We start from the raw sequence: 15,900 nt of genomic DNA, 5'->3' as shown, positions 1-15,900 counted from the left end.
AACAGAACACAGGAAAGCCAATGAGAGGTGTTCCAACTTGCCCAGTGAGGTCTGTTTTATGCCCGGGGACATAAGCAGTTTCATAAAAGAAAGACCACAAACATTAGCTTGTTTGTTGAGCATTTAGTTTACAGCAAAGTACAGCAAAGCCAGCACCTCGTGTCACATATATCTTACAATCTTTTGTTAAGGAAACTAAGAAAACATCTCACTGACATTTTCTTTACATTACCTAGTCTAAATGTGTGTTTTGTTTGCCACAATTTGTCTCCTGACATTATTTAAAATGCAAAGAAACCAACAATGGCTTGGGCAAAATGCGGATGTTGTCTCTCTGAACATATATTGAATTAGAATTTGTCATTTTGTCTAATTTAATTCGTTTTGATTTCTGTTTTGTGTGTGTGTGTGTGTGTGTGTGTGTGTGTGGGGGGGGGGGGTTGTTGTTTTTTGGGTTGTTTTTTAAGTTGGTTTGCTCAATTTTTCCATTTTTTTTTTGTCTTTTGAGCAGGGACCTGGTGATGGTAAGAGCAATGAAGGCCTTCATTTCTCAGTCTGTATAGACAAAGGTGACAAATGTATGACTTTGTACGCTAAAGGAAATTATCCTATGTTTCCAGAGTCCATGAGATTTAACTCGGGGGAAAGGAATCGGATTTCCCTTTTCGAGTCAGCCGGAACTTCATTCCATTGTGTATTCATACTCGTGCAGATGTGGAATTTGGCTAGCTTTACCCTAAAAAATAAAGTATTTATCACAACCAACGCGTGTAGCTATCGAGCTTGGTAAATATATACAGAAGTGCGTAAACGTCAGACGAAATAAAGATAAAATATGGCTTCAGTTTCTACTTTATCCGAGCTCACGGCAGGATATGGGTGCACTCGAGGTGTTCTCCGGTCTATATAAACATGCCGCCATCTTACATTTTCCAGTCTCTGCTTTTCCGGCCAAGTCGGTTTCAGTTGCCTGTGGAGGGAGCGGACGAGGGCTCCCCGCTGACGCTCGGCTTCAATTTTTTCCTCGACTTTTTCCATTTCAGAGAATTTTTTTTACTCTCCAGGACCCGAGTGGACGGACTTGCTGTGTTGACAAGGGTAGGCTTCAACATTCAAACTATCGGCACCACTCAGTTTCTGTCTTTTCTGAATGCCAGCAGGAATGAGGACTGTTGTTGTGTGTGGACCGGCCGGGGGATGCTGCTGCTGCTGCCGCCGCCGCAAGCTAGCGAGCGAGCGAGCCCGTCGCTCTCGCGGCATATATTGGGGATATGCCAGCCACCGCCTAATGGGAACATAACTGTTTTACCGACGACACTGGTTGACTCTTTAATAGCACGTGGTTTGTGTTCGGCATTATAAGCAGTTGTTTACAATAGCCAGATTTACGCCACGGATCAATTGCCGCCCAGTTATTTGGAAACCGTAAGTGGGATTTCGGGAGTTCACGACGATGGCGTTTCCTAGCGTGTTTTAGTAGTTTACGTTAGCAGATGTTAGCCTAAGTATTAGTTGGCTACATTCCACTATTCTGACTCATGTTTGCTCGAGTTGAGTGTCGTCTGTGGGTCGTTTGTTTTTTTGTTTTTTGCAGCTGCTTTAGTTTTAACAGACTGAGCTGAAGATAAAGATGCAACCGGTCTGAAAGCTCGGTATACGGTGGATTCCGTTGTTTTATGGCGTAAAGTTACTCGTTAAAGTTGCGAATGACGGTTAGTCGGGGTATGAAACACGTAAACGTTAGCGCAGATGTTTTGTCTGAAGTTTTAGTGCGTATTTTGAAAAACTTGGTTTAAACCTGGTGTTAAGTAAAGCCGATTTCTGGTAGAGTGGTCTATCTTTAAGAAAAAAATAAGTCGATTTTAAATTGTTTAAAAAAGTTTATTTTAGGTCGTGGGCTCCAGTGTGTTTTCCACTCGTCCTTTTAAACAAAGACCGAAAAATTCCTCCCAGCCGTGGTGCTTTGGGAGGAAGACGAGGAGGAGCCAGAGTGTGAAATTTGAGTCAGTGGTGTTGGAGCAAGAAAGTCAGAGGCAGCGGCACGCTTACTTGGACCTTTTTGGATAGCGGCTCTCGTTAGATTTGCGTGAAGTGTTCAGGTTTTAACGGGGTGCCAGAGTGGAGCTGGTAGGAACAGGGACAGGCGGGTGTTTAATGAGGAAAAGTTGGGACGTCATCCTCCCCGACACAAAACGGCTCCCCAGCCTTCTGTGGAATAAAAGCTGTCCGTCCAGTGCGCTGCGGAGGCGGCACAGGTGCTGGCTTGGAGGTGTGTTTACATACCATTAATGGAGGTTTAATTTTTCAAGAAAGACTGCTCACAAAAGGATGTTGTCGTCCAGCCGCTCCAGATTTGTTTTCCTTTCGTTCACGTGAAACTAAACTGGTTTTATTTTGAATGCATCCCTCATCTGTTTTTCTTGAATTTGTTGAACGTTTTCTCTCCTTGTGTACTTCTGCGGTCCCTCGGTGAAATCCCCGACCCAGTACACAGCGGAACAAATCTTACAAACCCGTCATCTCGTCAGCAACATTTTCTTCTGACGACGCACTGAAAATTTTAAGCTGAAAAACGTGGGTGTGGGTTACATACGAGAGCGGTAGTGGTTTTGAGGTCATCCACTTGACTATACGGCCTTTCCAGTGGCATTGCCATGACCTAATATTGTACTTTTTCTGTCTGTCATTGCCGGTCTTTGTGTTTGTCTGAGGTGGACTTAAGCGCGCTCGTTTAATAAACGATATTACTGATCAATTTTCCATAAACTTGCGTATGTGATGAGACACTGAGAGGAAGTGATTGCACGCTCTGTACACACTGCGCCCTATTTTACAGCTTGAATTGCGATTGTAAATATTAAACAGGCGTCCATCACTTTTCCGGTGATACACAGAAAAAGCCCTGCAGCGGCTGCAGGCATTCTTGCATTGTTGGCAGGCAGCAGTGAGTGCTGCTGACCCTGCACATTATGTGCTAAGCCGGTGGCAGCTCCCATCTTTCTGCCTGTGCCGATAATACAGCTTGTTTGGGTCATTTACGCATATGGATGCATTGAACTATTTTTTTTTGTTTTGTTTTACTTGTTTGTTTGTTTTTAACGTAAGTGCATATGCAGGAGTCAGATGGGTTTGCCTAATTTGTTGTCTTGTATTTAAGAAAGGCATTTCTTTGAAAATACAAAAACTACAAATTTCCATGTTGAAATTTTTTATGATTATTAAATGGCAGGGAAATAAATTAAAGCCACTGTCCTTCAGAAGCAAGAAAAACTGAATGTTTTTTTTCTTCTTTCCTCTAATGACATCATGTCACTGGCCTCTGAGCTTACCTGAAGTCCCCCCCTGGGGAACAGGAAATGGGATTAATTGGCTGCTTTGAATTTCATTTGGGGACAAATGGATATGATTTGGTTTATTTAGTTTTTCACAAATGAAGACTGAAAAAGACTGAACAGGGTTCCAGACAGTGACCAAAAAAAAGAGTAAATGGGTTGTGTTGGTGCCCCACCATCACAGGATGTGACTGAAGAGAAAGTTTCCACTGTGATAAGCAAATACCTTTCGTACAGTGTACTGTGGGGACTGCAGCCCCTTCATTGTAGCGTCTTTAAACTTGATACCCTAGTCCAGACCACAGGGACAAGGTAAAGACCTAAACAGTGAAATGGAGAGCAGCGGTATGCAGTAGGGTCTTGAATTAAATGGACACGAACAAATATCTGTTACTAGTTTTTCAATTCTTTTCCCCATTGCATTTGGACTATATTTGGCTGTGTGTTCTCTCAGTACTTTATCAACAGAGCGAAGGCCAACAGTTATAAAATGTGGAACAAGTAGGTACTAACACCCATGGACGGCTAGAAGCTCTGACTACAACGCACAGAAACTTGATGTTTAGATTAATGTTATGGAAATGTTCAGTCACGTTTTGACTGTGTCAGTCTTTACATCAGTGCAAAAGTAGGGCACCTGAGTTTCAGTGGCATGCAAGGTTGATGAATATGCTGAAGCAAAGAAACCCGGTGTGAATAAATCATGTAGAGTTCGTAGCGCCAGTATTACCAGATGAAATTTTCTCATTGTTCAGAAAAATATTTTTTGTTTTTGTTAGTGACATTTTACAAGGTGCCACAGTGGACTTTCGTAGACTAACTAGCGGCTCACATCTTGATTTATTTGTTGGTTAGGTTTCTTTGTGAACGCTGTCAGTCATCTGGCTTAGTCCCTCTTCCTCACTGAGATGCCGTCGGTGCAATTAAGAGCTACATGTGGAGACGTCCTGCTGGTTCAAAGAGTTGAGGTTCTGCCATGTGAAACAAATCAAGTCCTCTCTTGAACACTTGTTCTTTAATTCCCTTCACTCATTTCTTTATTTTTTTATGCACCATAAAAATTAAGCAATATGGCATTCAGATCTATTTGGATACTCAGATCTGCTCTCTCTCTCTGCAGTGACTAGAGGCAGCCTGTTGGAACAGTTTGTTCTCTGGCCAGCTCCTTAAAACAATGTTTCACTATGTTATGTCAATTAAACATTAATGAACATTGCTTCTCTTTTTGAGCAGCATGTTTTCTCACTATTTATCAGGACAGTGTCACAGTCACTGTTCCCAAAATCAGTCCTGTGCTGCAGCAGTCTAAACCTTGTTGTTTGAATGTTGACCTGGAACCTATCGTAACGTCACCAGCGCATGATTCTCGATATTTCTGTTCTCTTTTCTGTGATATCTGCCTAGAAGACTTATGGAATATAACTTCCTCTGTTCCTTCAGCTCTCTTGGGGTACATAGAACTGAATTTATTCTGTATACGTACTGTATATTACACAAGACAGTCATCCGACTCTGGTGACTAGTGTGTCACTCATTTGTCATCTGGTTTCAATTTTGTGGCTTTCAACTCCACCAGGCACGACTACATATTGGATTTCACATCTGACTTCAAAGAAACCTGTTCAGATTTTTGTGGCCGGTTTGAAATCTAGGAACGCATACTGTAATGATTTTTTTTTTGTTGTTCTTTATAGTGACTTTAGGGTAAGGCTGCCATTTGTGAACCACAGTTTAATGCCAGACTTTGCTTGTTTAGCCCATCACAAAAAACTACTGGCTCAGTTTCCAAAGCCAGTTGTAAAGAACCACTTTTCCACCAGTGTGAATCATAAATTGTTCCATTATGTGCTTTGATTGTATGTCTGATTTGTATGGGATATGTGGCTCCCATTAGGAGCAAGCTGGGTTATGTGAGGGCAGGACTACAATGGCGGGAGGATGGCGTGTGAACAGTGAATTTGAGTTGGTGCCTTTGTGGTTAGAAGCAGCAGTCTTGGAGCATGACTCAAGATCAGGTTTTAATGATACAGCTGAGCTAAGGTGGTGTGGTTGAGGAGGAAAGTAATTCAGAGCAGTAGTTTAACTGTCCTTGAGTATATTTGCATGTTGGCAGCCACTGAACCCAAGCAACTCCTACACACTCACTGGCATTCATACTGGACTGCCTTTTTTTTTGTCTGCCACTGCTGCGAATTTGTCTTCCATTTGGCCTTTTGTCATCTTTTTTTAGCATAACTTGCTGGGAAGAAAAGCTATTAAACTCAAGCTTATGGTGATGTGTTGCTGTTTTTCTTGTTTGATTTTAAACTAGGTATTTTTAGCAGAGTGTATATACAGAGTGTATTATGTACTTTTTGGGGCACTTGTACACAGAGTACAATCTACAAATATGTGTACATCTAGATGACTAGAGAGTTGATTAAAAACAACCCAAATTCTCTACTGCTGTCAGATAAATACAGTCCACAGGCGTGTAATCAAAACGTGTGTGTGTGTGTGTGTGAGTGTGTGTGAGTGAGAGAGTGTGTGGGAGAGAACTGCCCCCTAAAAGATTAGATCGTAATCAACAAGAAGAATCTTAGTTTTAAGGTTTAAAACAAGCTACGGTATGTTGGTTAGTCCACCGAAAGTAGCATCATTCAGACACAAACATTAGTCTTTAATCAGCTGATTCTGTGGTTATTGGATTGTAATTAAATGATGAATTCTAGCCTGGGATCATTGAGAGGAAGAAAGACTCGAAGGTGACTTTCTAACTCAGCAGAGAGTTGTGTTAACCTTCTTGCTGGTGTCCATGACACAGTCATCGCCAATTTGTTAGTATCAGTAATGGTGTTTAAAACGTTATTTGTATTTCTCTGTAATGTAGTACATTCATAACAATGTTATGACATTTTCTCCCAGAAGTGGAACTTAAAGCCGTCTAATGCTCTGCAGAAATGAGCTACAACTAGAAAGAAAATCTTTCCTTCATATATGACTGTCACTGGACATTAGTTGACAAAATACAAATAAGTAGGCAAACTATGTCAAATATTTTTTGCATTCATTTTAAATATTTTTTTCAAGAACTAAATCTGACACACACCTTTTGCTGTAAGGAAAGCTTGCTCACAATTTGAGTAATTTGAAAATCTAAAATGTTTTTTGTGAAAAATTAGGTTACTTTGATTAGCACTGTTAGTTTGACTGACCTAAATCTGCAGTTGTGTAAAGATTGAAGTGACTATGTTCAGTCATGCAGGAGAGAAGGGTGTGCTTCATGTGGACACAGCTTCCAGGTCTGAGGGTGAATCAAACACTGAGGGACTGAAACATGCCTTCTTTCTAATGGCCACCAGGGGGAAGAGACTCTGGTGGTAACAAGACTTTGTTTATCTATTTTTGTTGATGTAGTTGAGGAAATGCTATGGTTTTAACTACCTGTGCTTTCTTTACCAGAATTAATTTATGGCTTTGTGTGCCTCTGGTATTAGAGCGTGCCTGAACTTATGTGGTGATTTGAAAGGGATTTGGTCTCTCATTTTTCTGCTCCATAACCACAGGTGTACTTTTGAAAGGGTTTCATGAAAGGATTTGAGACTCCATGGATACACAGCCCCTGTTTATGTCTCATTTTAGCAGATATTTTCTTAGGTCTTTTCCCCAGTCTCCATTTTATGCTTTCCTGCCATAACATTTATCTTCGAGTATGAATTGAAAATGCCTCTCTCAGTTTGCCGTGCTTTTTTCCCCCCAAATTAATCCCCGTTTGCCTGCTCTACCCTTCTCCTGCCATTGCCAGTGTTTACTTTCCTGCAGAGCGTTTCCAGCTTCAAAGCAAGTGCAGGAATGTGAATGCCCCCTCCCACCCCTGCCTCCTTTCTCCACCCAGTGCTCTACTTCCCCTGTCCTTCCTCACCATTAAATGTAGCTGCCACCAGTTGGTAGCAGCTACATTTAATGGTAGCCTTGTGTGTGTTGCTGTTTGCACGACTGGCTTAAAAGGGAAGAGGAAACCCAAGAACGGGAGGAGACAGGAAAGAAAGCACTGGAAAGTCACTTCTCTAGACTCTATTTTTTTTTTAAACTTCTATTAATTTCAGTCTAATTTTTTTCTCTGCGTTTACATCTGCTGTGGTCTTGTATATGTGTTTAGTGTAAAATGGTCGGTGATTTAATGGCTGTGAATGGTGTAGAGAAGGTAGCTGCATAGCTGAAATGATTTATTTTTTTTCCTGTTACAGATCAGGAAGCTGTGTCAGCCACGGTTTGAGAAAGGAACATGGCTTCCCAGGGTGAGTTTGAGTCCCCCTTAATTAAGTTCCCACCCTTTGCTTCTTCCTCAGTCACACATGCAGTGTATTAAACTTTACAGCAGACCAAAATTACAGCTTGGCTTGGTAGAGATTTATGTTGCCATTAAAGCACGCTGAATTAGTTATTGATTTCAATTTGAAACTTGGGGCACATGTAAAATCCAACTTCATGCTTCAGGAGTCTTTTACTGGTAAACCCTACTACACTGAATTATGAAAACACTGGAAAATAATAGTAGGACAGAAATCTATTCACTGCAGAGGCTATTAACCATTGCTGATGCACTCACCCTGTGACATCAGCACACCACTGTTATTACTTTTAAAGTCAGCCATGTCTTTGAAAAGCTCAAGCCTTTGACAAAATTGGATAGTTGGAATTAATCACTTAAAGTCTGTAACTCTACACATCCTTTGAAATTACAGAATAGACCTTTTGTTGAATGCATGCTTTTCTCTTTCCAGCTGATCTGATGGAACTAGACATGGCCATGGAGCCAGACCGTAAGGCAGCAGTCAGTCACTGGCAGCAACAGTCCTACCTGGATTCAGGCATCCACTCAGGGGCCACCACAACTGCTCCATCCCTCAGTGGGAAGGGCAACCCTGAGGAAGATGATGTTGACAGCAACCAGGTCATGTATGAGTGGGAGCAGGGTTTCAACCAGAACTTCTCCCAAGAGCAAGTACAAGGTAGGTTATAATGCTGGTGATCTTTTCAAGGAAGGTCACAGGTGACCCGTTTGCAAATCATACAAAGCTGGTCTTGTTTGCTTTCAGACCTAGATGGTCAGTACGCCATGACACGTGCCCAGCGGGTTCGTGCAGCAATGTTCCCAGAGACTCTTGAGGAGGGCATGCAGATCCCTTCTACACAGTATGATGCAGCAAACCCCACCAATGTCCAGAGGCTGGCAGAGCCGTCACAAATGCTCAAACATGCTGTGGTCAATCTGATCAACTATCAAGATGATGCTGAGCTGGCAACAAGAGCAATACCAGAGCTCACCAAACTTCTCAATGATGAGGACCAGGTGAATATGTTTGTGGCTCAGAACTGTCTCAGAAGTAATTTTGTCCTCTTTGATATGATTCGCTAATGTTAGTTTTCATCCCTTCCAGGTTGTAGTAAACAAAGCAGCAGTGATGGTTAACCAGCTTTCAAAGAAAGAAGCTTCTCGCCACGCTATCATGCGCTCACCTCAGATGGTATCTGCTATTGTGAGGACCATGCAGAACACAAACGATGTGGAAACAGCTCGCTGCACTGCAGGAACACTGCACAACCTTTCCCATCACAGAGAGGGACTGCTGGCTATCTTCAAGTCAGGAGGAATACCAGCTCTAGTTAAAATGCTGGGGTATGTAGGAGGAGAGTGGAGGCATACTTTTCCCCCTTCCCCTCTGGGTCTACATTTGTCTGCTGTACTTAAGCTCACCAGTGCATGAAGCAGAGCAATGTTTTGATCAGAGACAAGGAAATCATCACACCATGATTTTTGGCCAAAGCTGACATGAAGAAATTGTCTCAGTTCACTGAGACTGTGGAGAGGAAGGACAGCAGAGAAACTTCATCTGTATATCTGTTAGTAATTTTCCAGTAATTGAGTAATCTTCTCTTCTGCAGTTCACCAGTGGACTCTATCCTGTTCTATGCCATCACCACCCTCCACAACCTTCTCCTGCACCAGGAAGGAGCCAAGATGGCTGTTCGTTTAGCTGGCGGGCTACAGAAAATGGTGGCTCTGCTCAGCAAAACCAATGTCAAGTTTCTGGCCATCACCACAGACTGTCTCCAAATACTGGCCTATGGAAACCAGGAAAGCAAGGTGAGGGGGCTAGAAAGGTGTTGAGGCAAGAAACTGACTTATGTACGTCTAGACTGCAGCGTGTTACTCTGGATTTGACACGCAGATCAACATATTTGTTTGCTTTCTGTTTGTGTAGTTGATAATCCTGGCCAGTGGTGGCCCCCAGGCACTCGTCAACATCATGAGAACTTATACCTATGAGAAGCTGTTGTGGACCACAAGCCGTGTCCTCAAGGTTCTGTCGGTGTGCTCCAGTAACAAGCCTGCCATTGTAGAGGCTGGTATGTTTTATAAACTTGCAGTACAGAAAACTCAACACCACAAAGTTGAGATCGTATACATTTTGAAATGTATTTTCTTACCATGCGTATGTAAACACTATGTGCCCTTGATTTCCTTCTGTTAGGAGGCATGCAGGCTCTGGGACTCCACCTGACAGATCCCAGCCAGAGACTGGTCCAGAACTGTCTCTGGACTCTCAGGAACTTGTCAGATGCTGCCACCAAACAGGTGAGGCAAGCTGCCCCATTACCAGTACCTGTGTGTTAATCATTAGTTTCAGGCTGTGAAATACATCAGAAGACATTTAAATTGACTTTTTGTTGATGCTATTTATCAATCCTTATACCCAGGAGGGAATGGAGGGTCTGCTAGGAACTCTGGTGCAGCTGCTTGGCAGTGATGACATTAACGTGGTGACCTGTGCAGCTGGCATCTTGTCTAATCTGACCTGCAACAACTACAAGAACAAGATGATGGTGTGCCAGGTGAGCACTTTATTTATTTTTTGCAAAGGAAAATGTAAAATTTCTATAATACGAAGTGATGTGTTTTAACTAGCAGTTTTTCTCATTTAAAAAATAAAATATATATAAAAATTTAGTTTTAAATCTGTATTTAAATTATAGGCCCAGATTTTCTGCTGCATTCACAATCTGCCACCTTATTTGTTCCTCTCTAGGTTGGAGGCATTGAGGCGTTGGTTCGCACGGTGCTTCGGGCTGGAGACAGAGAAGACATCACAGAGCCAGCTATTTGTGCCCTGCGTCACCTCACTTCTCGACACCAGGATGCTGAGATGGCACAGAACGCTGTCAGACTGCACTATGGCCTGCCTGTAGTGGTCAAATTACTGCACCCGCCATCACACTGGCCACTCATCAAGGTACACACAGAGACTTGGCAGCAGCACTCTGTAAGCTGCTCTTCATAATGCCAGCCACTCGTGCTGCTATTCATTTAGTGCAGTGAAAATCACTTCACTCTTAACTATGTTTTGATGCTAAAATAATGAGCTGAATATTGTAGGCTGTCATAAACATGTCAGTCATTTCCACTGTTATATTACATGTACTGATAGACAGGAAATAATTTTTTTTTGTTCAAGTGCAATCAGCTTGTTTAATAATTGACTTTAAGATGAGAAATTAAGTTGAAATAATATTTTTCAGTAAATCTGTCTACAAATATACATCAAGACAAAAGTTTTCTGTATGGTTCTGGATTATGGGTGGCTAATGCGTAACCTGAGAGTGACATTAAAATCGTGGCTAAATGACACATAACTGTGTTCTTCTGTCAGGCTACAGTTGGTCTGATCCGTAACCTGGCTCTCTGCCCTGCAAACCACGCCCCTTTGAGGGAGCAGGGCGCCATCCCCAGACTGGTTCAGCTGCTGGTCAGAGCACATCAAGACACACAAAGACGCACCAGCATGGGAGGCACACAGCAGCAGTTTGTGGTAAGAGCGCACATACTCTCATCATTTCAATGAATTCACACAGCTTTAATAAATACCAGTCCATGGTGCCTGGAATTCACTGAGAGAGCAGTAGTTCTCAGTACTACCCGGTCTACTAAGAAGTCTGTAGAGAGAGATGCTGCAAGTGCACTGATCTTACGCTGTTTGTTTATTAGGAGGGAGTACGTATGGAGGAGATTGTGGAAGGGTGTACAGGAGCACTTCACATCCTGGCCAGAGATGTCCACAACAGAATAGTCATCAGAGGACTCAACACCATTCCACTCTTTGTACAGGTCAGTCTGCAGATTTAATCTCAAAGTAAAACAATATAATTTAACCAAGATTACGGATGATATTTTTAGTATTGAGATTAATTTGTTTGAAGCTTGTCTGGATTAAACAGGAGAACTGGGTTAGAAAAATGATCCCAGATAGAGGTTGTTTGGGTGGATGCATGAGGTGGTTCTCCAGAGGGAACAAATTGTAGTATCATGAGGCTGCATCTGTGGAGGCTCAGTATTTTATTTATTTTTTCACTAAGCTGTTGGTCTGTGTTTGTGTGCAGCTGCTGTATTCTCCCATTGAGAACATCCAGCGTGTAGCAGCAGGCGTCCTGTGTGAGCTCGCTCAGGATAAAGAGGCCGCTGAGGCCATCGAAGCTGAGGGAGCCACTGCTCCACTCACAGAGCTATTGCACAGCCGCAATGAAGGAGTTGGTATGTACCCAAAACACTCATTTACACAACGCTATCAGTCACATAATAGCTGCATTTAACTATGCAGATGTTCAGAAGTGCCAGTCTAACTGTGCAATGAGGGGATTTAATTGGATAACACGCTGGCACTTGGAAATAATTGTTTGTGTTTTCCTGGAAGACTCTTTAGTGTGATGTGGACCTAAAGTGGCATCTTGAAAATTTGCAGCTCTAGCGGTTCAATGTAGCTGCTGCTTTTTGTTCAGTAACTCTCTTTTGTTCAGGCTCATCTGCTATCATGCAGAGACGCACTGTGGGCTTGTGTTGTAGCACATGGTTGAAGAATCTAAGTAGGAGCCAAGCTTGCTCTTAAAACAGTTATATTTATGGTGACAACTTCATTATATTGTTGCATATATGTAAATGTCACAACACTTGGATCAGTGTAGTCCAGTCTCATGTGCAGCCTGGGCCTCTAAATGATGTGGAGAACGCTAGTTGAATAAACTTTCTAGTCATGGGTAATACCTAGTCTCTTTTGTTAACCCTGACAGCTGTATTATGGCTGTTTTAAGTGCTTTTGTTTTTAAAGGCTAAAAATGTGTTGGCTAAGCAGTCATGCTTCCATCTTTCTCAGCCACATACGCAGCAGCAGTTTTGTTCCGTATGTCAGAGGACAAACCTCAAGACTACAAGAAGCGCCTCTCTGTAGAACTCACCAGCTCGCTCTTCAGGACAGAACCAATGGCCTGGAACGAGGTGCGACACACTTTTACACAAACTGTGTAATGCTTATTTACATTGTGTAGTCAGTTACAAAGACATGCACATGTGTTTGTGTAATTGAAACTTTGTCAAATGTTTGCCATGTGTTTCTCTGCAGACAGCAGATCTGGGTTTGGATATCGGAGCTCAGGGTGAGCCTCTGGGCTACAGACCAGAAGGTAAGTCACTCATTTGACACTTGCAAGCAAAGCAGAAGACAAAGGCTTCCCAACTATTACTGCAGTCAAGATAAAAACAGTTGAGCTAATTATCAAACTGGGGATGCTCTAAATGCCTTCTTTGGAAGTCTTTGTACATCTGTGGGCTTAATTTATTATTAAGTTGATATACTCATCTTATCAAAAATGTGATCTGATCTTCATCAGAGTCAAAATTACAGATACGCAATCTGACACAGCTATTACAAATTTGTGTGTCACTAATGAACTTGAAAATATGACTTAATGAAGTAAACCACTTGACCAACAACTTCTCTAAAGATCTACTCGGGGTCGAGATCTTCTAATGAGCTGACACTTAGTGTTTGAGTGTTTCATCTTGACCTAACTGATGATGCATGACCTGAAGGAGGTCTACTGTTAGATATTAGCAAACTAAAAACAGTTCATGTTCCTCCTCAGTGTTGTGCAGCTTTATTATAAACAACTTCAGGAGACATCAGATGTAGGTTGGTGCTGTTACAGAAGCTTCTAGCAGTTTTTAAATTTAAGGATCCACTTAAATGTTCCAGTCTGCACCAAGTGATTCCTCAGCATGTTCCAGAAAGACATGAAAAGTGTGTTACTACTTCAGTCAAATTGTTCAAAATGGTCTTTAATTCTGACCTGGCTGAAGATCAGACCATCTCTTTAATTATTACCGGCGTCCAGGATTTTGGACACTGTGCCGATCAGTAGGCTAGAGGGCAAGCTGGCGTTGGTTTTAATTTGCAATGCTCTCCAATTCTCCAGCAGTAACAGCTTTAATTGACTCTTTGTCAGCCAAATGAAAACAGACTTGATGTTGATAGATTTAGAAAAGGCCCTGGCTACTGCAGATGCATTCCTGTTGGTGGAAACAACTAAACAGTGACCTGAAGCACAAGTTTAGCTGAAATAAGAGTTAACAGCTTTGGTTTGATTTGGTCTGCTGGAGGGTTGACCGTGTGCTGTGTTGATTTGCAGTGTTACATTTCAGTGATCATACTACTGTGTGTCAGCTTGGTTTGTTAACTTGCTTCTAACAACTGCTCTGCTTCACCTGCGTCTCCTCCATCCATTCCTCCTCCACCAGACCCAAGTTACCGTTCTTTCCATTCGGGGGGTTACGGAGGGGACACAATGGGTATGGAACCCATGATGGATCATGACTTGGGTGGAGGGCACCACCCTGGCCAGGACTACCCCCCTGTAGAAGGGCTGCCTGACCTGGGACATGCCCAGGAACTGATAGAGGGCCTGCCACCTGGCGACTCAAACCAACTGGCCTGGTTTGATACCGACCTGTAAATACCAAGACCAACATTACACTACACTTTCTACTAGGTAAGATTTACTTGGTACCCCCAACCCCCAACTCTGTGGCCTCGTGTCAGCTGAACAGAGTGGTGTTCATTTCAGAGGTGGTTTCTGGATAAAGAGCCCGAGGACTGGGGGAAGTGTCGGTTTACTCCTTGTGCCTGCTGCATGTTCAGACTGCTCCAAATTACAAAGCTGTGTGATGTGGTGTCTGTGAAGTTACTTTGACTTGTATTTGATCTGTATGTGTGGTCCTTCACCCAATGCCTGCCATGCCTCCTCCCCACCGCTCATTTCTCCTCTGCTCTCCCCTTGCAGCTGTATCATGTGATCTGGATGAACCTGCATCGTGATTCGCCCATATGGAGGAGGCGAGGTTTCAGAAGTGCCTGAAGATGACTCAACAACAGCAAGCAGAGTTTCCCGTCTACGGGGACTCCATTGGGACAAACTAGATTTGAGTGCGGTTTGGTTCTGGTTTCAGCCTGATGGGGGCTGACCTCAAATCCTGACATGACACACAGATTTTTCAATAATTAGTTTTCAAATCCCTTTTAATGTAATTTTTTTTTTCATTTTTACTTTATTTTTACTTTTTTATTCCGTTTTCCTTAAGTCTGTAATGGTACAACTGAATCTAGCTTGCTTTTTCCATTATTCTGAATTATGATACTCATCTCTTGTTTTTGCAGTCCCTTGTATTTTCAGTCTCTGGTAGTGTTGAGTTATTATTTTTATTTTTATTTTATTTTTATTTTTTTTTTAAGTGGTAATGCTCCATCCAAGTAAAGGATCTGATCACATTTTAAATGGTGTCCAAACACTAAAGTTAATCAGTTGAATTGTATTCTGATGATCAAGTGTAACATTGTGTAGCTTTTGTATAAAAACATGAATTGGAAATCATGGTCCAAATATCAAGCTATTTTCTTGCTTTAAAGGGAGACACTGATGTCTCTGCTGTTCCAAAGGGGGTGTAGCTGACCTAGCTGGGTGGGAGTGTCTGAAAGGACAGGGGTGGAGGAGGGCTCCTATTGGTCTGCTGTAAGTGGGTGGGGTAGTGAGAGGAGCTGGTTGCTGTAGCCTGCTGTGTTCTGAAACAATAAAATGGACTGTCATTTCAACTGTATGCCTTTAAGTCTCATTTCTACTCAAATCAAGGATTAACATGAGACACACTTGAAGTCGTTTCAGGGAGCAGGGGTATCAAACATAAGGCTTGGGGCCAAGAATTGGCCTGACAGACACACATTTGGCCCACCAGACAGCTTTGGAAATTGTAGAAGGGCATAAACCTTGGACCTAACTATTTAATACATTTTAGTTTTTCCTGCTGACAGACCTCCTGCGTAGGGCTGGGCCATATTATACCGTTCACGGTAATACCGGTATAATGTTAGGCAACGATAGGAAAATGAAATATCGCGATAGAATGGGAGTAAAACGCGCGTGCGCAGTGCCTTTGTTTTCATACGCACATGGCCGATTGTTGAGTGAAACAGATGAACCAGAATTGGTTTGTAAAAATGGTGCAACTTCCGTGATGTGGAACTGGTTTGGTGTTTGTCCATCAGATACACAACAAAGCACATTTTTTTGCAGAACATGCAAGCGGCCGTTGTTATTGTCATATTTGTCGGACTAAGATGCTCTTAAATCTGGGAGTAATCTGGGTCCTAAACTCCGTATTCTTCAGGTCAAACAACACTGCAGCATCACTTAGAGTTAAAAACTGTCT

General features: G+C 42.4%; 1 protein-coding gene across 3 annotated transcripts; it reads left to right on the top strand.

Annotated features, from left to right (window-relative positions):
* The first annotated feature begins 929 nt into the window (after window positions 1–929).
* Window positions 930–15,286, top strand: ctnnb1 (catenin (cadherin-associated protein), beta 1). 3 transcript variants are annotated; one of them, XM_086310710.1, is made up of 17 exons: window positions 930–1,098; window positions 7,559–7,609; window positions 8,096–8,323; window positions 8,411–8,664; window positions 8,753–8,991; window positions 9,258–9,459; window positions 9,578–9,722; window positions 9,848–9,951; window positions 10,074–10,208; window positions 10,403–10,606; window positions 11,024–11,182; window positions 11,359–11,478; window positions 11,751–11,901; window positions 12,518–12,639; window positions 12,764–12,824; window positions 13,939–14,189; window positions 14,481–15,286. In XM_086310710.1, exons 2-16 carry the CDS (start codon window positions 7,597–7,599, stop codon window positions 14,151–14,153), a joined length of 2,352 nt encoding a protein of 783 aa, XP_086166836.1. In that variant the 5' UTR covers window positions 930–1,098; window positions 7,559–7,596; the 3' UTR covers window positions 14,154–14,189; window positions 14,481–15,286. The 3 variants fall into 3 exon arrangements, with proteins under 3 accessions (XP_086166836.1, XP_086166838.1, XP_086166837.1); XM_086310711.1 differs by lacking the exon at window positions 930–1,098 and adding an exon at window positions 2,247–2,269; XM_086310712.1 differs by lacking the exon at window positions 13,939–14,189.
* Window positions 15,287–15,900: the final 614 nt, after the last annotated feature.

This window comes from Aulonocara sp. 'chitande type north' Nkhata Bay, linkage group LG11, assembly GCF_057382095.1.
Source record: "Aulonocara sp. 'chitande type north' Nkhata Bay isolate Kocher_YH1m ecotype deep benthic linkage group LG11, A_spYH_male_GT1.1, whole genome shotgun sequence".
NCBI lineage: Eukaryota > Metazoa > Chordata > Actinopteri > Cichliformes > Cichlidae > Aulonocara > Aulonocara sp. 'chitande type north' Nkhata Bay.
The sequence above is the reverse complement of the archived record's forward strand: the minus strand, read 5'-3'. Positions and strand labels throughout refer to the sequence as shown.